The sequence below is a fragment of the Amblyomma mixtum genome, chromosome 3 (assembly GCF_055824585.1).
Source record: "Amblyomma mixtum isolate Tamu chromosome 3, ASM5582458v1, whole genome shotgun sequence".
In the NCBI taxonomy this organism is placed as follows: domain Eukaryota; kingdom Metazoa; phylum Arthropoda; class Arachnida; order Ixodida; family Ixodidae; genus Amblyomma; species Amblyomma mixtum.
Genome location: NC_143014.1, coordinates 143191374 through 143214963, shown reverse-complemented (window position 1 = coordinate 143214963; position 23590 = coordinate 143191374). Strand labels below are relative to the sequence as shown.

General features: G+C 47.7%; 1 protein-coding gene and 1 long non-coding RNA gene across 2 annotated transcripts; both read left to right on the top strand.

The window, feature by feature from the left end:
* The first annotated feature begins 10223 nt into the window (after nucleotides 1–10223).
* On the top strand, nucleotides 10224–12282 carry LOC149352208 (uncharacterized). The gene is made up of 3 exons (XM_089581362.1): nucleotides 10224–10591; nucleotides 11297–11383; nucleotides 11583–12282. Exons 1-3 carry the CDS (start codon nucleotides 10540–10542, stop codon nucleotides 12260–12262), a joined length of 819 nt encoding a protein of 272 aa, XP_089437488.1. The 5' UTR covers nucleotides 10224–10539; the 3' UTR covers nucleotides 12263–12282.
* Nucleotides 12283–15171: 2889 nt separating this feature from the next.
* Nucleotides 15172–22384, top strand: LOC149352207 (uncharacterized). The gene is made up of 2 exons (XR_016290706.1): nucleotides 15172–15699; nucleotides 21721–22384. It is a non-coding gene; the product is annotated as an uncharacterized LOC149352207 (long non-coding RNA).
* Nucleotides 22385–23590: the final 1206 nt, after the last annotated feature.

Here is a 23590-nt window from a genome sequence, read left to right as displayed (position 1 = left end):
AGATTCGACCGCCGCAGCCGTGATCGAAACCGCGTCTTTCGGGTCAGCAGCCGAGCGCCATAACCACTGAGACACCGCGGCGGGTATTGGTGGAGAAGAGAAGACGATGACGACGAAGGCAAGGATGACGTGTACCAACGACGAGGCTATAAAAGCGCGAGGGATAACGTGGCACGGGAGGGAAGAACAGAGAAGTGGAGGCTCCGGCGGGTCAGGAACACCTTAGCTGGAAGAGAGCAACACCGGCTACTGCTCCGGTGATCTCGACTTCTATGGCATCGCACCGTAGACTACCTGCCATTCCTAAGCTCGTTCCGGGGGTCAACGGCTGATGGAACCACTTGCTACGGCCAGGGGTGCCTGTTGCCACCCATCCGGGTGGTGCCCTCCATGCAAACATCGCTAGCAACGCCTCCATGAGCACTTGGACCGGGAGCTCGTACGACGACGCCAACGCCGCCACCAGCGACGCCAGCCTGAGCACTTCGAACGCCGCCTCGACTCCCGCTGTCTAGATGCCACTTATTGGACCCATGCAATGCATCAGCAGCACCGAACCGTGAGCACATACGCCAAACACTAGTAGACTGGCTGTTCCAGGGTCATGTGTAGTGGTAGTCTTTATGTTTTGTGTTAGCTTTGTTAGTTAGTTTTGTGTGCTAGGGTTTGTGTCGCGTAGAGTGGATTAAATGTGCGTCTGTGTAGGTACACTGTCGCCTAGTCCATTCTTTCGGCCCGAGCGTTCTCGGGGAGATCCGTGATAGTGTGCCCATGGCAGAATCGTGTATACTGAAACTATACGACACAATATATATACGAGCGGGAAACAACAAAAACAACCTGCAGTGCGAGCTATATCTGGATCACGGATTAATCAAACCATCAAGCACATCCGCAGTAGCAAAGCAACAGCGCCCTTCCGTACGCTTGTGCCCAGAGTCGAAGGTACTGGTACGCCCCACTGTGAACGAAGCTCCCAACATCCAACCTTTAAATTAGCTTATTTAAGGCCAGTGCTTCCACTCCTTCGTCTCCATCCTATCCGCGACTAAACGACTGCCACAGCTAGTGCTTCAACATCGTATTTGTGGCGTGCAAGTTCTGACTGTCGCACTTAGTTGGCACCCATTCTTGAAGAGGCACCGTATATTTTAAGTGTTTAACATCATAAGGGACGCTGCCCAGTTTGCAGGAAATTTAATGCTTTAGATTTTCACACGGCTGTGTTGGGTTTTCTGACAGGTTACCTTTTCGCTGGTTGGTTATCGCCGCAGCCTTGTCGCCAGACGCGTACACTTGAGTTGGACATGAACTGTGGTTCGAGGAACCTGTCGTGGCGTCCCGGCGATGACGCTCACATGCCGTTCGAAGCGAAAAACTACGCTTCGTTCCGGGCATCTCTTGTGGCGGGGCTCTTCGCTGCATGGAGGATGGAGTCCGCTGTGTGGGGCACATCGAGCCTACGTAGCTCGACTCGCTGATCGCAGTCGCCGAGGGTCAAACCGTGGTAAGCGTAAGTGCTTCATTAACTTCCATAGTATAACTTTGAAACAATAAAGAAGGAAATAAATTAATTTTGCAGCGAACTTAAACCGACACTGCAGAGGCTGCAGAGCGCCAATACGATTATACGATCGGATCGGATTGGATTGAATACAACGTCTGACTTGATGGCAATTACGATGTTGCTGCCGCGCCAATTTCGTGATCGATGAAAAACTGGCACTAATCGTAACCTATTTGTTCTACAATTTTGCGAACTATTTTATTTTATACTTATTTTACAAGATGCACTACTTTGCGTGCATTTTTTAAAAAAAATTGTTCCAAGATCTCCCTTACGTCTTGTCTAGGCAAGATGTACGAAAAAGTAATAACGAAGAGAATCCAGTCGCACCTGGAGAGGAACCAACTCTACCCCGATAGCATGTACGGGTTTCGAGCTCACCTGTCCACGCAAGACGTACTCCTCCAGCTAAAGGAGGAAGTACTGGAGAAGATGCCAAGAAGCGGGGAGAACGTTGTCATGGCCCTCGACATCAAAGGGGCCTTTGACAACGTGAGCCACGCCGCCATCATGGAAGGCATAAACGACACGAACTGCGGGAAGAGGGTCCACGACTACATCAGGGCCTTCCTAAGTGACCGGACAGCAACCGTAGGGCTAGGCGAGTTACGAAGCGACGTCTTCGCCACGCCCTGCAAGGGAACACCCCAAGGCTCTGTCATATCGCCTGTACTCTTCAACATGGCGATGCTAGGACTAGCGAGAAGGCTCAAAGAGATCCCGGGTATTCAACACGCGATGTACGCCGACGACATTACCGTATGGACTACCCAAGGGTCGCTAGGAGAGAAACAAGATCGGTTACAAGAAGCTGCCACCTGCATAGAAGACTACGTAAGGGAGAGAGGCCTGAGGTGCTCGACCGAAAAGTCGGAGATCATCAGAATAGGGAGACACCCCACCCAAGCTTCACTGGATGTCGTCCTCGAAGGACAGCTGATCCAGGAAAAGAACCTGGTCCACATCCTGGGTATGTGGCTGCAAAGTAGCCGCAAATGCAGTCACACCATCACCCTGCTCAAGAGGGCCGCGGAACAAGTGGGAAGAATGATCAGCCGAGTATCTCAGAGAAGATACGGAATGAAGGAAGAAGACACTCTAAAACTCGTGAACAGCTTGATCGTCAGCAGGGTCATGTACTCGCTGCCTTACCACGCTACAACGAAAGCGGAGAGGGAGCAGGCCGACTGTGTCCTCAGGAAGGCCTACAAGATCGCTTTGCACCTACCCAGGAACGCATCAAACGAAAAACTGCTCCAGCTCGGAGTCAGCAACACCTTCGACGAGCTCGCAGAGGCTCAAACGGGTGCACAACTGGTTAGACTCAGAGGCTCCCCCACAGGAAGGGCGCTCCTGAAGAGGTTGGGTCGGAACACCGGTGGTCTGGCTGACAGATATACAGAAGTACCAGACGACCTCAGAAGGACTTTCAATGTAGGGCCATTGCCTAAAAACATGGATCCCAACTTACACGAGGAGAGGCGGAGGGCTAGGGCCGAGCAGATGGACAAAAGGCTAGGCCGATCCGAAAACACACTATATACGGACGCTTCTATGTACGCAAGCGTAGAGAAGCGCACAGCCGCTGTAGTGGTAGTCAATGGTACAGGGGAAATGACCTCCTGCGCTTCAGTGGGAGTGTCGGGGATAGCGGAGGCCGAAGAGATTGCCGTCGCGCTGGCGGTAGCCGAAGGCTATAGAAGAGGCCGCTCCCTGAACATTCTAACGGACTCGAAAGAAACATGCAAGAGTTATACGAAGGGCAACATTAGCGGCATCGCCCTTAGGATCATCGGCGAGGCGGCAGCTTCCGCTGGAAAAACGCCTATACAGCATATCATCTGGGTGCCAGCTCACGCAGGCGTAGCAGGAAACGAAAGGGCGGACAGCCTGGCTCGAGGGCTCACTTACCGAGCAGGCTTATCGGACGCCCCGGAGTTACGGCTACTCACGTGCGAGGGAGGCTACGCAGAGACCCTACAACTTTATAGGGGAACTAGATTGAGGTATCCACCACCACACAGAGCACTGACTAGGGAAGAGGCTGTAGGATGGCGTAGGCTACAGACGAACACTTTTCCTAACCTGTACATATACAGCAAAATGTCACCAACGCAATTCAGATCAGACTGTCCCTGGTGCGGCGGTACACCTACACTCTATCACATTACCTGGGAGTGCGAAAGAAACATAGCATTCCACAATTATCAAACACCGAGTGAGGAGCAATGGGAGAGCTGTCTCTCCAGCAGCGAGCTCGAGGTCCAGAGGGCCTTGGTACAGCACGCTGTTGAAGCGGCACGACTCAGTGGAGCCCTGGACTGAGGGCCCACCCTTGCTCGAAGACTCAAGTCGCCAGCGCCCAAGCAGGACGACCAAGAAGTCTTCATCTCCGCGAATCTCTTGAAAGAGCAATAAAAGTTTTCTCTCTCTCTCTCTCTCCAAAACTGCTTGTGTTATTACTCCGCCAAATTGGGCAGACCTTGCTTTGTTGGTTGGCCTGTTGGTCGAAGATGGCTGCCTCCAGGGTGGAAGATGCATTTCTTAAAAATTTTTATGCGCATTGCTCAATGGCACATTGCTTGGCTGCATCTTCGCAGTCTTTCAGCAGCGATTTCTAGCAATTCCATTTGTAATATGACGAGGCGTTTCTTCTTAATGTGTGAAGTCAGCCCCCGCAAATGCTTTCGTTCTACAGGCGCTTCATCGCATAGATTTTTTCAGCCAACGTTTTTGGATCTAAAAACGTTGATTTCAGCGATACAGTCCGCCGCTGCTGGTCTGTCATTGCTTTATTTTTTACCCTCCAGTAGCAGACCTGTTGTGTGCTCTACTTCTGGTATTTGGTGACTTCTCATCACGACCTACTCTTCTCTGTATCCCTCATTAGATATCCACCGCAAAACACTACCGTCGTGATGTGGTGGCACGTAGTGGAAGCTGTGACGCCAAATAAGGTTTAGTGGACCATTGTCGAGGTGGATTAAATTTTGGTGTTGTTACATTGGCAGGACATGCTCAAGTGCCTAGCACGTGCATTGTGGTGAGATATTCGTACCGACTTCAAATTGGAGAACCGCAAAATGCTTTGGTCACCTTGTGCTGAAGAACGTGCTGTTTGGCTGGGTCGAATTTTTGCTGTGCTGTGGGCACGCAGTATGCAATACAAACCTCTTCTGGTTGTTTATCGCCAATTTATAAGCGTGTATGCTTTGACATCTTTGCCACTCAGTAAACAAGTTGAAATGAGTTACCTGTCTGTGTTGCATATGTGCCTTCCCACTGTAGTTTTTCCTAACACTGGCACACTGTGCATTCGACCAAATAAATGTTAGTGTACTAACCTCAAGAATGCGCACTTCACGAGAATCAAGTGTGTGTTAACTAAACACACACTTGATTCTCGTGAAGTGCACATTCTTCATGAACAGTATTATTATTTCGTGACTAAACTATGAACACTGCAGATAGCAAAAACTTTCCTTGTTAAAGGGCATATGGGGTACTCATGCAAGCTGTCATACTAAAAGCTGTGGCTATCCCATCTTTCAGCACAAGTTATAGGAAACACACAAAACTGCAATATTTCAGCATTGCGAGCTCAAAATAAAATTTTGGCTCATAACAGCTCATGACAAATGCAATAACAGGAGGACTGACATGTCCAGATGTGAGTTGCAGGTAGTGTAAGGTCTGCTGAGGGGTGTGTTCAGAGTTCACTTTGAAGCTAAGTAGTTGCATTATATTTCAATTCCTAACAGGCAATCTGTGATGTAGCCTACTGCATTGATTGCAGTGCCGCAGCACAGTCTAGCGAGAGGGGCAAGCATTTTGTAGGTGCACCTGTGGTGCTTTTCCGTGCCACCTGCTCGCTTTTATAGGCATGAGCATGTGTGCTCTGTTGAAGCCACATGTAATGTATGCCAGCTGACTGCGCTAAGATGAGAGCATCTAGGCAAGGGATGTTTTCAGCCAAACATACATATCTAATCATTCATAACGTGGTTGCTGCCAAAGCAGCTGACAGCAGCAGGCTTTAGATGCACATTTAAACAATCTTCCTTTTTCATGAGATGTGTCACCTTACAGGGAGGGCGTGAAAACTCGTTGCCACCCATAAAAATTTGTTGAAAACAAATGCACGTTGGTGACACAGGCGCGGTCTGATTCCACAAGGTGCCAACTACGCCTGCAAAGTGGCAAGAACCACTATCTGTTGCCTGCGCCTGTCTTTAACATGAACTGCACTAGCACCGCTGAAGGTTTGTTTCCAACCTGTGAAGCAGCTCAAGGAGGCGAGATGCACGTGCACAGAGCGGCCATGTGAAACAGATGGATTGCAGTGCTGCCTGGGCACTGGGCCCATGAACGCAACGATGACGAGTGTTAAATCCTGAATGCACCCATTTCACCAAAGCGGTGGCCTAGTGGTAAAGCATCCGCATCACATTCGGGAGTTGCGGGGTTCCATTCCCAGTGCCGCCGGGTAGCCACCGGTTTCTTTGATGGGTACAAGATTTCCCCTGGCCTGGTGCTCAGCGCATGTGTGCTGAGATGCGTGGTAAAAGGGTCTAGGCCACAGCTGCCTTGACGGATCAGAGATATGTTCCCCCTTCAAGCAACCCTAAATCCGCCTCGTGTGGTAGAAGCCCGACTTGTGGCCCTTTTCTCATGAATGTGACAAAGTTCTCTGCCTTTGACAAAGTTTGCTTTGTACCTATCTTCAAGCCCACAGTGACGGGATCTGAAGGCGCAGGCTCCTTTCCCAAGCAATGCAACCCTAGGAAGCCGAGCACCAGGCCGGGGCATGACTTGCACCCATTTTGAGAAAACTGGTGGGTACCCAGCTGGCAGCAGGGGTTGAACCTACCACCTCCCAAAGCCGAGGCGGGTGCTCTGCCACGAGGCCACGGCCGCATCAACCACAAAATAATGCTAGCTAAGCTCAAGCACTGGGGTTTCTGCGGGCAGTTTCTTGGCATAATTCAGTCTTACTTGAGTTCTCGATTGCAACAAGTAAAAATAAACAATGACATCTGATACTAGGCACATCGTTTCAGATGTACTGCAAGGTAGTATCTTGGGGCCATTGCTGTTTATTCTCTATGTTAACGACATTGTCTGTATTAGTAGACTTCCAATTTTCGTCATTTATGCTGACGACACCACTTTAGAGCTGCACAGTTGCCATATCTCGAAAAACAAGGCACAAAATGTTTGCAGTTGCTCCTAGAATGGTCTGAAAATAATTTATTAAATATAAACACTGCCAAAACGAAGGCTGTGCTTTTCAGGCCTTGTAATAAGTTGACAAATATGCCACCACTCTATTTAAGGATCGGTTAGTCACTTTATAGAAACAGTCCCTGCGGTAAAAAGCTTTGGTGCTATTTTTAATGAAAACTTGAACTGGAATGATCACATTGATGTGGTGGTGAACAAGCTTTCAAATGTTGTCGGTATTTTGTGTCGACTGAAATCTTTCATGCCGAAGATTAAGAAAATGTTGCACAGTGCGTTGTTTTCTTCTGTTGTAAATTATTGCTTATTGGTATGGGGTGCCACGTCTTTTACGAATATTAACCGCTTGTATCTCCTTCAAAAGAAAGCTTTTCGAAATGTAATGAATGCTCCTCGGCTAGAACACTCCGAACCGATTTTCAATGAACTTAGACTTATACGTTTGCCACAGCTGTTTGAAACTTTACTTCTACGGCAGTATAAAGCCCGTGTTGATAAAACTAATTGTCCAACGCTAAAGCTGTCAGCCTTGCAATGCGGAGAACAAAAATACCCTACGTGAGCGACATTAAAATGGTATGTACCAAGGATACCAACAAATTATGGTTGTCAAATGTTGAGTTGCACTCTCCCATGGCATTTAAGTAAGGAGTCCAAAATGATTAACGCCTAATACCAGATTTGTTATTTCTGTTTCTTTTGTTTTCCAAAAGTGCCATGTTATGTACGACTGCAATGCCTCTGTAGGGTGTGTCGGCCTCATCAAGCTTTTCCATTGGCTTTTTGTCGGCACACCCAACATCGTCATGATGTTAAATAAAATAATTCTGATTTCAAGTGTTTGTCAATGCAACTTTCAAGTCACCTCCAAAAGTAAATTATTGAGGTCGCTTAATTATTTTCATAAAGCAGTTAAAAGTATAAGAATAATTGCAGTATAGGTATTTGGAAGAAATTCCTCACCAATATTAATTACGATGATTTTTATGCATCAACGCAGCATCATGAAGAGTGCTTCACTGTTTCAAGCTTTGTGCTCAGCGTTAGTATGCAATGACACACTACTTCATAGTGGTGCAAGTAGCTTCTTTATACAGTCATTGCTATATGGACATCAAATGCTCTCCTAGCTACTTTTGCTCTTCTGTGTTCACCTTCTCTGTCATTGGTCTCCTTGCCATGTCCGCTTCGTTTAACTAATTGAATGAAACCTTAAACGTGAATGGGCCTGTGTGGTAATGCAGCGGCAAAACCATTCTGTTGCACGAACCAGGATATAGGTTTGATTCCTTCTCTCGCGTACATATTTGCATACATTTTTGCCCCCATCCTTTTTTGATATCTCTGTTCTCTGTGTTTCAGCAAATATTCCCTATCCCTTTTATTTCCGCTGGTCACAGCCCAGCCATAGCTTAAGATAGCACATATAGCAATTGCTGCTGCAGGCATACATATTTTCCTACACTTTAACAACAACAGACTTGACTCCATTTTAGGGTGTTACATTAGGGACTGGGATTGACAAGATATAGGACATTGCGGCAGGCACAAAAGTGTGATGGGCAGAATATGGCGGCAATATGGTATGGCTATGATAGTGGTACAGATTTCTCTTGCAGACTAAGTATGAAAATCCCAGTCTGCACATAATTTTAAAGCACACCGAACAACTCCAGGTGAGAACATTGAGAGCAGCATAAACTGCATTGACTCTCTAAGCTTGCTGAAAGCACTCCACTCCAAAAAATTCAGTAAAATTGTTATTAGAAGATACCAAGCACCGTACAGCAACAGCCACAACACATGGAAAACAATAAAATTATGCTGGGTCCCAAGCCAAGTCAGCATATGCAGTAGCAAAAGAGCTGAAGGGAGTGCTGCATGAGCATATGACGAGAAACTAGAAAAAGTAAATATTCCGCATAGATTGCTTGAAGCTGGTGGATAGTAAGCTACAAAAGAAATAGCGGACCACTTCAGATAATGCAATCAACAATAAGGTACACCTGGTAAAGCAGAATCTCGGGCAAATAAAAGTCACGTCGAAACCAAAGAATGCTTTATTGAACTTATGCCACCTCACATCAGACGTATGCGCCTTACACATAACTTCAGGCCACCGTGGTGGCTCATTGGCTATGGTGCTCGGCTGCTGACCCGAAAGACGCAGTTTCCATACTGGTCGCAGCGGTCGCATTTCGATGGAGGCTAAATTCTAGAGGCCCGTGTACTGTGCTATGTCAGTGCACGTTAAAGAACCCCAGGTGGTCGAAATTATTCCCGAGACCTCCACTACGGCGTCCCTCATAGCGTGAGTCGCTTTGGGATGTTAAACCCCACGAACCACAACCCACATAACTTCATGCTTATAAAACAAGGAAAACCTGTTTGTGAATTAAATGCAAAATTGGTTAAGGTAAGACATTTTTTATGCAGAAAGCCCAAAAAAGTAAAAAAAAAGCATTTTACAATTTCTACATAAAAATATCTGTTTGAATCTTAATTTACTGTTAGCAAAGATTGCCACAGCAGATTTACAGTGAGTAAAGTTCCTAAAAGAAGGAAATATCATAAACAAACTGCAGCACATTAAAAGCTAATGGTCTCTGACCGCAGCAACCACTTTTCAACCCCATGCTTGGCACATGGATAGCCTTAGTTTCTAATGCTCCATAAATCCAAAAACACACATGCTTAACACGAATCCAAGGTGCTGCGCTGCACCATGCCTCATTGCCTACTCTGCACTGGCATGTTTCACCCCATAATTTCAATATATGCCAGTCAGGCTCTGCATACATTTAGAGTGTATGTGTCTGTTAAGACATTTTTAATTAAAAAAACATACTCTGTGTGTGTGTGTGTGTGTGTACGTGAATAAACAGCTCTTGTCAGAGCTGCCTGTCGATGAGAGGGCACCGGGGTGAACGCAGTTCGCTTTTGAACTGCGCGCTGAATATTAGGGAAGTTCTTCTTGCAGTTTTTTTCAGTACACCGACAATGGTGCTGCAGAGTTTCGTTGCCATACATTGCAGATGTATGCGGTATTATTTGGTGGGTTTACAAGACTGTTAGGGAGTCACCACGAGCGTGTAGTATGCTTTTCAATAGAGATGTCTGCTATCATCTGTGTATGCAGGCTTCAAGAGGTGGAAAACTGAGTGTAGTACTCCCAGAACAGTGCCTAGTGTGCAGCTGGGGCATCAGCACTTTAAACTGGGCAATTGTGCTCGTGCTCGGTGCCTCAGCTCTTGACAGCATAAAGAGAATGAGGCTAAGCAAACGAAAGTGTCATTCTTTTTTGGTGCTTTTGTTCATCTTCTTGGCCTCAACTTGCACTTACGGCGTCTCTCATAGCCTTAGTCGCTTTGGGACGTTAAACCCCATCAACAAACAAACAAACAAACAAACTTATGGTACCTTCGGCTGGTCGCTCCGGTTCTCTCGTTCAGAGCGACTGGAGCGAGAGCAGCTCCCAATCAGAGGCGGGGTGGAAGACGCACCAGCCGAACGCGTAAGCGCTCTTCCGAGCAGTGAGAGGGACGGAAATAGCTGCAGAGGGCTACTTCCGCCAATATCAGACCACAGCGCCGCCCGGCAGCCGACCCCGCAACCATGCCCGCGACGTTCCGAAAGGCTGAAGCGGCTACCAGGATAGTGCCGTCTGTCTGCTAGGTGCAGGCAAAAGTAGGCGAAAAAAAGTATCTGTACCGTCCCGACAGCTTCCCAATATGGACACCCCGACGACCGCTGCGCAGCATCTGCTCTTCTGCCTTTATGACGGTAAGTTTGCAATACGAAGAACGCGCGCAGTGTGTTATGGTTTTCGACTCACGTGCTGTTGACGCAGGCTTTTTCCCGCGCTCAGCCATCGTGTCGCTTGGTGTTCTGTGCGCGTCCCAGGCCACTTTCGAAAGCACATATTGAGGCAGTTTAGCATGCAAGTGACTGAGCGAATTCTACAAGTGACGCGACGTAGCGAAAAATTACCGACTTGTGTTGGAACCTCGTCCCGGTGGCCGCTCGAAATGTGTTTGCGCCGCGGCACCAGATATTGCGAGCGTTGTCGCTTTGCTTATCAAAACATTTATTTGTTAGGTGCACTTACAAATGACCCACCTGTTTTTTGCGGGCAAGCATGTAGCGGTGTGCATATAGCGAAACCCCACGATCAGTAGTGAAATCGTCAGCAATTGTAAAAATCCAAAATGTTAGGCGATCCCTCACGAAATTCACTACCGGGGTCATAATACACTTTGAGACGGTTATGTCAGCTCATCAGTTAAATTATGTGCATGGGGCTGAGGACTTGGATTATTTTCTTCTTGACAGCTGTTGGAGTTAACGCACTTCTGATAGTGTGAAGATTTTTTTTGTTGTTGGCTTCTGTGGCAGACTCTCCGGGCATAAATAAATTGCCTTGCCTGCCTGTCATCCATGTGTGAGGAAGTAAATTAAAATGTTTTTCCAATTTTTGTTCCTGAACAGAAAGCCAAGGAAGTGAAAACGAAGTACATCTGCAAACAGTGCCTGAAGATGGGCAGTCCAGCAGCAGCAGCATCACTTCACCTAATGGTATGTATATATACTCCCAGGTGGAAATCTCACCTCTTCGCTTTGAAATCACTTACCTTCTTGCAAAGCCTTGCACGTCTAACATTTATCAAGCAGTAGCATTAGTACATGTGGATTTTGCACTTGTACCAGAGCAAGCAAGCTCCAAGCTTCAAGTGGTATGAATGTGCTAAATTTTTCTCTTTATATCCTGTGACAGGTACGTGGACTACAGGTGAAACTAGGCTGCTTCTCGACCATTATGCGCGATACACACCACAAGTTGGCCCTCAACGGAGATTCCGCAGCAAGAAGATTATGTACGAACAGATCGCACAAGACATTAAAAGAGTGCTTGGAATCGCTCGCACAGGAGTGCAGTGTGAAACCAGATTCAAGACGCTGGCGAAACGAAAGCGCAACGAGGACAAGAATAATGCAACCTCCGGCCATTCTCGCTGCGCAGTGTCATATGAAGAGGAATTTGCAGCAATCAGGGCAATCGATGATAGCATCGAGCCAGAGATTTTGCGAGGTGTAAGAAAAGTTTCGTATAAGAATACCATACCAAATACTGCTAGTGCAGTGCCTTCAAGTGTAGACAGTTCTGATGGCTGCAGCCAGGAAAGCGTTAATATATCGTCTGATGACCATGCAGCAGATTCTGGTTCATGTCAAGGGACAGAAAATAAAAGGTGCCGCCCAGACAGAAAGACGCGCCCAAGCACATCTAGGATGCAAGAGATGGCATTTTTTTTTGAAGAAATGAGAAAGGTTAACAATGAAAAAGAAGGTCGGCGTGAAGCAAGAGAGCAGAGAAAAGTCGAAAGGCACCAGGCACTACTCAAAGCTCATGCTGAGCAAATGGCACTGATGAGGGAGATTTTTAACTCCAAATAAACAATTGTTCATGATTGAAAGATCCTATTTATTCAAGAATATTATTAAGCAGCACTTTAGACAAAGTTCCTTCGTTTGTACCTGTTGAAAATCACAACATGTGTTCTTAAAAGAGCAATAAAAGTTCGAGAAAAGCAATCATTTGTCCTCAACATCATTGCAGCTTCAAAAGAGCTGTACCAAAGCTTCCCTTTTCAGTTCTCCAAGCCTCCGAAGGGCACTATCACGAGCAGTTGGTTGTGTCGGTTGGTGCGTTGCCAAGTCTCCTTGCTTATGCCTGCAATGCCCTTCGTCTGTATCGTCATCACTCAGCAGGTCACCAACATCACAGTCGCCGGCATCCAGACAAATGTTATGAAGGACACAGCAGCTGAGGATGAGCTGGGTAATCTTGTCCACAGTATGAAACTCCACAAACCGAAGCTGCCGAAATCGTTGTTTTAACATGCCGAATGCATTCTCAATTTTCACTCGTGTTGCAGCATGGCGGTAGTTGTATGAAATCTTTGCCCGAGTCATGGTGCCATAATTCCTGAAAGGTGTGATCATATACTCCCTTATTGGATACGCTGCGTCTCCTAAGATGTGGTACTTGTTATTTTCGCATACCACTGGTAATTCTTCGTGCACTGTAGACAGCCTGAGGACCCTGGCATCATGTATCTTGCTAGGTGTTCCCGTGAAAACGTCTTGAAATCTGCATCTTGAGTCGCAAATTCCTTGCATCGTCAGTGACACCTGGTCATGTCTGTTAACATAGGTAGACTTAACCTTGTTGTCCGGACATCGCATACACACATAGGTGCCATCAATGCAGCCAAGCACATTGGGGAAGCCAGCAATCTGAAATGTATTAGTTGCATTAGAAGCATAACATGACATTTCCTTATAGCATTATATGCATGTTACTTCCATGCTTCGATTCTTCTGTACTGTATAAATGCTAAGACTTTGACATCAAACCAATAAGCAACTACGTCGGCTACCTGCCCACAACTGTTAGGCAGACTTTTAAAAAGATAATCCCTAGAAAGCTTGTAACATCATTCATGCAAGAGCTTACCTTCTCGAATTCTTGAGCCACAGCTTCTTTGTCGCTTGCAAAGTAAATGATTTCTGGGGCAATGTCACATAAAAATTCCATGACTCTTGTGATCACCACTTGCACTGTTGAATCGGCCATGTTGAAGAGGGTGGCTACTTGCCGCATTGATGCCTTGTTGCCAGCGTACCTGGAAATTATCATTGCATAAGAATGGCCTACATTCATAGAGCATCAATGTAGATATACATGTGTGGAGATGTGCTTTGCCTTGTCCCTGCAGAGCACTTCGATGTTCCTGGCTGCGCTCTAAGTGCCCCGGAAGCAGTTTATAAAGCACGATATAAGAGACCAATAAATATATATAAGGAAACCCTCATCTTTTCCACCGCAGCCTGGCAGAAAAGCTACACAAGTTTTGAACAGGTGTGGTTGACGTGCCGATTTATGAGTTGTGACAATCGCCTGCCTGATGTAGCAACGGTGGTATCGGTAGTAAAAACTCTTTAGTTCGTTCAATAATCGCATATTTGTCAGGCAACCAATTACGTTTCAAGATTAGGCGTCAGGATTGCGTTTATATCGGTGCAAAGGAGTGGTTGTATAAAGGGACGCTTCTTTTCTCTTTATTTCTTTGCCATCTTTATTATTTCCCAGCCATACCCTTGACTATAATACAGTTCGTGAGTAGACATCAATCATGGAGGTGAAATCCAGAAAGGATACGGACAAGTACTTTTTTTATCGCTTTAAAGAGCAGTCATGCAGCTGGTCTATTTGGCATGTACAGTACAAAACAACACGAGAAACGCACCCCAACAACATATCTTTTCCCGATTCAATACATAGAATAAACAAAAGACTGCTCACCAAAGAAAGGAGAGAATGTGCTCTTCTGCAGTTTTCACCGGGGAGCCACCGTGAGTTGCGTCCGAGGGGTAAAACCTAGAGCCCTCGAATCTCTTGATTAGCCCATGGCATGCCTTCCTAGGGAGACGAAAATTCCTGCGAAACTGGTTTAGAACAGGCATATATAGACAGCCGCTGTCACAATGTTCACTCAACTTTTTCTTACCTCTTCCTCGGAGTAAAGCCGCACAACTGTCTCCACGTAGTTTGTGACCTTCGGTATTTTTTGCGGAACACTGAACAGTTTGGCGAACATCACCTCGTAAGCTTCACAGTCGTCGGAGCTAGAGGAGTCACTGCTCTCTCCTAATTCCAGAAGAAGCTTTGACGGTGCTCCAAATGTCGCGATATGCTTCCGCTTTGCCAAGACAAAAATCGCGTAAGATAAGGGCCAAGCTACGGAAAGAAACGGAACTATTCGCGCCTTCGCCCCTTCGCATTTGCCGATGCAGAATCGCCGGTGGCCGTCGAAATAGGGCGAGGGCCTGTCACGTGATCAGAACTCGGCGGGAGCGTCCAGTTGCTCCGAGAGAAAAGCCAGAGCGTCTCGAGCTGCTCTGAGTGAGAGGAGAGCACTGCGCAAGAACCAGGCGAATGTGATCAGAGCGCCAGCTCTCGACCAGCCGAATGCGTGTTCGCCTCTCAGAGCACTACAGAGCGCTCTCAATGCACCAGTCGAAGATACCATTAGTGTTGCGTCAGCTCGCCACCTTGTTCGAGTCAGCAAGGTGACATCGCTTTCACGGCACAGCAACCTGCCAGAGAGAAGCAAAACAAAAATTTAAGATCTCACTTACATTTTGTACCACCTCTATAAGAAAACTGTAGCTGTGCTCACCGTTGACGCCGGTTTTGTGGCCGCGATACTCGGCCGAAGAAATCTCGAGCCTTCGGGTACTCCGGACGTACGCGCCGGGCTCCGACAAACGCCATCAAGCGCGCCCGCCGCCCAGCCAAGGAGCGCCGGCGGCTGGCGTAGAGATGGCGCTACGCACGCAGGCGATTTATATAGTGCATTGCTCGGAGTAAGCGTTCATGAAGAAAAATATTTTAATAGCGAAGCGTTTTAGTTTATACACTACACTACATACTCGAAGAAACATAAGCGTCGTAGTGCGTTTTGTTTTCTTACTATTTTTGTTTAGAGTGACGTAACCGGAACTTCCGCTGCTGCACTTTCGGGTGTTCGGAAAGACGCTCCGCCGAGATATGTGAGGCAGCTACTGCGTCATTTCCTGTCCTCAAAACAAAGCAACCAAACTAAGGGCTCACGTGGTCTTGAAGTCGACGAAAAAGAATCTCGAGATGGAGAAGAAGAACGTGCGGTGTTGTTCTGTTCTGTTGTGATCTTGTCCAAGCGTTATCTTTGGACGATCGCAACTGAGTGAAACCGGCCATCATCTTACCGCAAGTATTTCCTCGAAAAACACCATCTGCCGCTCGCTGGAGCACCCGTACCGCCGTGGGCTTTCGTCTGGCTGGCACAGTGAGTATTGCTTACTTAAGGCTAGCTCAATTTTGTGCCTATGGTGTCCACGAGTCAGCGCAGACCATTAGAGATGCAAAACTTACAGCGGCGTACGTGAAAAGTACGATGAGTGACCAGTTTGCTGGATCGCGAAGGGATTAATGCAGTGATGACGTCTCGTTTCCTCGCGCAACCACCTGAAGGGTTACAACGGGGTCCTTTAGGTTTGAGAGACGTGTGGGCCTAGTCTCAGGGACCTTGAGGCGTACCGCATTTGCAGGCCGTCTTCTGAAAGCATCCAACGTCCGCCTGACCCGTTACACGTTCTTGGTGAATTTTAATGGCATAACGGCATCATTGCCGAGGCCGGAGAGCGCCGTGGCACAAGGTAATTTCCTTTACAGAACGTAGGCTCCAAGAACCATTTTTCATGAATTTCGCCCGTGGGAAGGAGAGCACCAGGCTGGGCTAACGCTTTTTCTCATTGTATCAGCTGTGCGTATCCTGCGCCCTTGTAGATCGAACCACGCACCTGCCGCATGCCTGCTTGTTTGTGGCTCTGTCATTCGCGTGCTTATCAGCCACGCTGGCTCACTGGTTAGCCCGTTCGAACGCTCAGCCGGAGGAGCAATTAAGGCCTCAGTGGCCGCGTTTCGCTGGAGGCCGAATTCATGAGACTCCCTCATGCTGTGCGATGTCACCAGATAGGTAGGTAGGTAATTTTTAATGATTAAAATCAGGGGAATGTTTCTTGATGCTTGTGGGTGAGGTTCTCATTCCAGGTCTCCACTGTCTTGAGCTGTCAGACGGACCTGTTTTATGAGGGCTTTTTGGTCCTCGATATGATCGTTGGTCAGCATCCCCTCCAACCGTTCAAATGATGTGTACTGTGTCTTTAACTGGTTCGGTTTCGCCCATCATCCACACGAAATGTGGCAGAGTGTTGGGCGGGCCTAGCACCATGGGTATGTGTCAGGATATAGCATAGGGTGTATGAGGCTGTTTGTGGAGATTAGGGAAAGAGTTCGTTTGGATCTGAAGCCAAGTGATAGCGTCCTAGGTGTATTGTTTGTGAGGAGGAGGGTATTTTCGGTGCTGGAGAGGCTGGAACTCTAAGCGTTCGTTGTACGTGGAGGGAATCGGGATGAATTATAATGCGCTGGATGGCCCCGCTCGGTTAATTGCTCAAGCTCACGCGTGCGCCCTTTCATTTCCCTCTAGTCCCTCGTGACCAGGGGTCCACGTAATCTGGTGGGGTTTGTTGAGAGGTTGGGTACCCATGAGTCGAGCCACTTGTCTTCGGATTCGTCCTCGCAGGGTTTAGGCAGCAGTGCTGTGAATCCATGATCGCATCAGCGCTGCGTCCTTGCACGTCGCAGTGCATGACAAGTGCAACAGTGGTGTCCGCCGCCGCTGGGGAGTCTGCTATGACGGAGGCAGCGAGCGCTGGGGAGAATTAGGAATTTATCGCTTCAGCGGCGCATTTATTGTGTTCAGGGTATGCCGCGGCGTGCACATACACCGCGTAAGCGGAGATGGCAAGTCGCTTAAGTATGTAGGAAATTCTTGTTTTGCACCTGCCGATGTAGACATCTTTGAACATATGTTTCAGTATCAGAGGTATTTTTATTTTATTTCTTTGTAGTTTCTCTAGGGAAGACTGAGAATCTGGTGCTCGTACGTTCGCCGCAGTGCATACATGCCTGAGAAGGGCGTGTTCGGCTTGTGTATGTTGGAGTCGGACTGTTTGTGACGTTAGGATTGCTTCCTATAGTACGGAGTATGTGGTGAAAAGGCCAGGGACGTGAAGTTTTTATGTTGAGGTACTAGGCGGAAGATTAAGCGCCGGCGGAAGATATGCGTTCTTATGATGGTGTCAATCTCTTGTTCTTCCTGTTGGCAGTCTTGTGAAAGGAAGTCCGTACGTTATTTTATGAGGACTAGCACCTGGACTAATCGCATCGTGTCACTTGCATGCCCTGGCGATGTCGGTTGATACGACTTATCATGTGGGTTATTGGAGTGAGTAGTGGTGGTTTTAAGCGTTCGAATGCCATGGGTAGCCTTGAGGTTGCTATGGATCGAGAGTACAAGTATGTGGATAAGCCTCCACTTTATGGGCTGCCCATCTGTCGACAGGTTGATTGGGGCCCAGTGATTTGTATCGTGGATAATGAACCTGTATTGCTTTGGGCTTATCTGGGAGGCAGTGAAGACTGTTTTAGAGGAGAAACTTTCAATTACTTGTGCCGTTTTCTTTAGCGTGGTTTCTTTGTTGTCGGAGGAGCCCTTAGTGGTCCATATCGTCATATCTTATGCATGTAACGTATATCCGATATTGGGGACTTTGGAGTTGGTGAGCGAGCTTGAGCATCGCGATGTTGAATAGCAGGGTTGATATGGTAGGGCCAAGTGGCGTGCGTTTGTGTGGCATTTCTCGAGCCTCGGAGCGTTTGGCCTATTGTCGCTGTGCGTCCCGTGAGGAATGCTCGTACATAGGAAAAGACCTTCTCGCCACCCTTAAAGGTGCACTGAAGAGGATTCTGAACATGTCTTTTTGCCGCGGGAACTCGATCCACACGTTCCTAGCATTCTTAGAAACAGTGACTTATTGCCCTGTGTGGCCGATTTCCCCAATTAAAACGAATTAACGTCCGGCTCCCGCCTTCTTTTTTGAATTCTGCCTCGTACGGTGGGCGGAGTCGACCAACGCGTGGAGCGCCTTTCACCCAGTCCCGTGGAGGCTTTGCTTTCGCTTTATTTTCTTTTTTAGGTTTCCATGAATAAATAGTTTCATTCGCAGATAATATAGCCGCAAAATAAGCCCGCAGAAATAAAAATACGCGCGGACTATTTGCTACTACGGACTACTACGTATTACTCCGCCGATGGCAGAGGGGCAAGCCGCCACGGGACTGGGTAAATGGCACTCCACGCGTTGGTCGACTCCGCCCACCGTAGGAGGCAGAATTCAAAAAAAAAAGGCGGGAGCCGGACGTTCATTCGATTTAATTGGGGAAATCGGCCACACAGGGCAGTAAATCGCGGTTTCTAGGAAAGCTCTGAACGTGTAGATCGAGTTCCCGCGGCAAAAAGACGAGTTGAAATTCCTCTTCAGTGCACCTTTAAGGTCGATGATGCCTTGAAGGATTGTTTACTGCGAGAAGTTATCAAATGAGCACTTTAGATCGAGGGCCAAAATGAGGTGTTCGTGACCTTTGGGGATATTGGTGTTGACTTCCTCTCTTATTAAAAGGAAAGCGTTTTGAGCCGAGATGGCCAGCCGGAATCCAAGCCTTTTGAGGCGAGAGAGGTCTTCTCCTCGATGTAATTTTCGGTTTATGGGGGTTCTGTTGTCCCAAAGCGAATCAGCCTATGGGAGACGCCGTAGTGAAGGGCTCAAAAAATTTTTGTGCGTCTTGATTTCTTTAACGTGCAGTGTCATCGCACAGTACGCGGTCCTCTAGAATGTAATTTTGAAGGCGCGTGTGGACGACCCGTTCGTAGAATTTTTAGAAGCAAGACGTTAAGAAAAATGGGCGTAGTGCAGCCAAGGTAGGCTTCTTGCCTTGTTCGGGAATGATGATAATGTCAGCGTGTCGGCAGTCCTGGGGCACTGCTCCTTTGTCCCAGAGGTCATTGTTGAGGTAATCCGTAATATCAACCCAACTAAAGTTACGAATGATTGCATTTGTTATCTGGTCTTCTCCGGGTGCAGTGTTTCGCTGCGAGGCGTGAACTGTCGCTCGTGCCACCGCCACTGTAATAGGGCCGTCCAGCGTGGGATTGGGGTGGCCGGTGTCACGAAGTTTATAGGGAGGGATGACATTCGCCTACATAGAGCGTCCATAGAGCTACCGTCACCTTCTCTTCCGTGACAGGGAATTGATTTGCAATTGTTTGAAGGGTTTGGTCAGTAGCCGTTCTGGTTTTATCGGGTTCAGTCATACTAGGTTGTCCATGTCTGGGCGGAGCTGAGGATGCCCATCGGGGAAGAACAGAACTGGGACTAATTTTGTGTTGCCACCTGCGTCGAGTATTCTTGGGCTTCCTCCGTGATAGAGGCTATGGGAAGCGTGAGTCGCCTGTTGAGAAATTTACATCGTGGTGGAGCAGCGCAAAGGACGGGACACAAGAAACAAGGAAGGACGTACACAGGCACTGGAATGGAGACAGTTAACAGAGCTCGATGAACAAGATATGAAGTTCAGAAGAGCAAGTTGCAGGGCTAGTTGGTGCTGTTGCATCGTGGTGGAGCAGCGCAAAGGACGGACACACGCCTGTGTACGTCCTTCCTTGTTTCTTGTGTCCCGTCCTTTGCGCTGCTCCACCACGATGCAACAGCACCAACTAGCCCAGCAACTTGCTCTTCTGAGAAATTTACATTTTCACCGTTTAATGAGTTTTTCTCTATGTTGCCATAACTGGATGAAATGGCGATCTATGTCTGGTGCTGAGCTGTTCACTAGATCACTTGAGTGTGGGTTGCGTGTGCTTCCTTCAAGTGTTGTGTCCATTCTCTGATGCTGGCGATCCCTCCTTCGAGGGGGTAGGGGGTCGCCCTTTTCGTAAAATGTCCAAATTGTGATTTTAAGGAGGAAGCCTTTATTGCCTCATCGTTGTAAGCAGGAGTTGTCTACAGAAATGTCACGCTTTTCAATTGGTCGAAATGGTCGTGACGTCACAGTGCGCGAATTCAAAACGGGGCCAATTGTATTTTGGCTAGTAACTATGCAACCAATTAAAGGGATGGTATAGTGATGCTCCAAGTATGTGGCACTGAGTTTAGTTAATTAGTTAACCAATTAGCCTAATTTCTAGTCCGATGAGAAAGATAAATAAAATTGAGTAGGAAATTGTTCGACTTCGGGAATCGAACCAGGGTCTCCGATGTGTGAGTGCAGAGTTCGTCCGTGTTTTTTGCGTGTTTCTTCTCTGTGTGTGTGTGCTTCTTCGCTGCAATATGATTCAAGGATGTGCGAGACAAACACTAACCACTCCGCCTAGCCAGCTCAATGGTTTGGAACGAACAAAGGCGCGTCTAGCGAATACGGTGTCTTAGTTCACTATCATCTTCCCCCCTTCCCTTACGGCAACGTTCAGGTGTCCACCGAGATATGCGAGACATATACAATTCCTTTCCTCAAAAAGCAATTTACCGCCACGCAAGGTATAGAACCTGACTGTGGCGGCCGCGTTTCGATGGAGGCGAAACCCAAATGGCGCCCGTGTTCTGTGTATGAGGCTGTAAGGTTTAAGTACTGAAACGAAATTGCAGACATGATCCACGTGGTGTGGACATGCCCTAGATACAAGAACCAGACAGGAATATAGAGTTCTGGGAGGCTTTAATATTTGATGCATTGTGAGAATTGTGAGAAGAGGCGCTCGTCTACTGAGCCGGAGTACGAACCTGACTGTGATTCGAACCTGACTGTGGCGGCCGCGTTTCGATGGAAGGAAACACAAAAGGCGCCCGTATTCTGTGCGATGTAAGCGCACGTTAATGATCGCCAGGTGGTCGCAGTTATTCCGGAGACCTCCAGGAGACCTGTTCATTTTTCGAAAATCTGCGGGTTGCGGTTTGCGCAGTGCAGGGCTAACTAGACATCGTTGAGAGAGGCCTTTGTCCTAGAGTTGACGGAATGCTAATGATGATGGTGGTGGTTGTGGAAGTTGCACCGGTAAGATTGTGATGGCGCCATTCTTACGTTTGGGTGAATTAATATTTTAAACAGGTCGCTCATTGTGCAAGTATCAAATGTGGGCATCTACCTAGCACATTGAGGTGCAATAATCTGTCTAGAAGTCGCAGGCACTTCAAGGGTTGTCAGAAAGGCGTGATACTCTGCGAAACCCATCAAAAAGTAGCGTTTACTCACTTCTATCTTTGCTAAGAGAGCTGAACAACGTCTTGGCCGCTAATTAGCTTCCAAGCTCCGGATAAATTTTATTAACCTTGTACTGCAGTTATAAGTATGCTGTCAGAAAACAGAGCTAAGTCAATCACATGTTACATATTTTGCGTTTGTACTCCAGGGTGCTGCTTCTAATGAGCCATGTCCAAGAGTGAAGAGACAGCACTGCCGAACCAGAACCGTGCCAGGGACGCTTCTTGTGGGCAGGCAGCATTGGTGAACCGGAACTGTACTGAGTACACCTCGTGTGCACAGGCAGCACAGGTAAACCAGCACTATTCCGGCAATGACAGGTCTGGACAGGCAGCATCTCCGTACCAGAACTGCGCCGGGGACGCTTTCGGTGAGCAGCCTGCATCACCGAACAAGAACTCTGCCGGGAATGACTCGTCTAGAGGGTACCACTGCTGGACCAGAACTCTGCTGGGGACGCCTCGCGTGGACAGGCAGCATCGATAATGCAAAACTGTGTCGGAGATGACGCGTATGGACAGGCAACATCGCCTATCCAGAAAACTACCGAGGGCGACTCCTTCGCTTTCTGGCGTCATATTACTCCCCCTCCGCTCTGGTTCCTGCCCAGATTCCTGCTGCATTCCTACTACGCCGGTTTTACATGACCACCCTACCATCACTATCCACAGCACTGGAAACTACTATGAATGCACTTTTCATGTATTATTAAGAACGTTCAAATTATTATTCCTTGTATACTTAGAAAACTTTCGCATTGCAGTTTACGCATAGCGTCAAAAAAATTCGGAATAAATATGGAATTGATACAATATGTTTGAAATGCGTTTTTAATACATCCCCTTTTTCGCTAAGGGACCGAACGATCCCTATCGACAGTACTGGAATTGACACTGCTATGGTTGAGATCGAGCCTACTATGGTTGCCCTGCACCGTTTAGGCTCCATGCCACGACACATTTTCTGTATCATTCTTCGCCCATGAGCAACGGTCCTAACGGACCCGCAAAACGCCTGCTGTTGTCTCCTGGGGGGAGGCTCATGACCAAACGACTACCTATCCTTGCCACCGTGCATGGTGTAGTTCTCGGGTCACCTGGACCTGACTTAAGGGGGAGATAATAACAAGAAAAAAGCTACAGGCGCTGCAAACTACGCGGCCGTGTATTTTGAAAGCCTTGTTAGGCACTGGCCTAGCGCTCTGCCTGCGCAGTTACCCCCCGAAGTAGACTTTTTTTTTCTTTCGCATCTCGCTAGTTTCGATCTTTGACAGCGTGCAGATTTCTGTTTAGAGATGCCGGCTTGCCGGATATGCAGTGCGTAATTTTTGTGAAATTTTGATTTCTTTTGCGTTTTAACGGCACGACAGCTAAAATAAACAAAAATGATTCCGAGGATGAAAATGTTCTGGCACTATAGCGCGAACGTTGCTTCCTACCAGATGGCTGAGTTATGTTGTAGCGTGCAGTAGCAGACGCGTCACATTTGTTGTAAGAAGTGGTAGCCCACAGGGGCGTAGACAGGGGGGGTGTCTTATGGGGCTTGAGCCAACCCCCCCCCCCCCCCCCCGAAATTTTTCCGAACTGTCACACACCGCTCACAACCACAGGTGCCGGAAGTCATTCTGGCTTTTGTCACCTACAGTGTTTTTCAGACTATAAAAGGCATTTTGGCGCCAACATTGCTAACACGGGTTGGATTTCATAGCAACGCCACGCACCTGGAGTCACGTAACGCACGGAGCCCCATCCTAGCACAAACTTTCAAGGGCGTATCGATGGCAAGTGGGCTCGCCGGAACATCTCGTGGCGGCCTCGGAGTCTACGGAGCCACACATTTAAATTCTGGAACTTAATAGGTATAAAGTTCTCATAAAGTTCTGAGGCGAAAGCTTCAGTGTGATTCCAAAAGTCGCGCTTTAGATTTTCAAATCGGTAACTTCAATTTATTATTCTTATATTTGCATATTTTGCAGAACTCCTCGTTTATACATGTGCTCGCTGTTTCGAATAAAATTT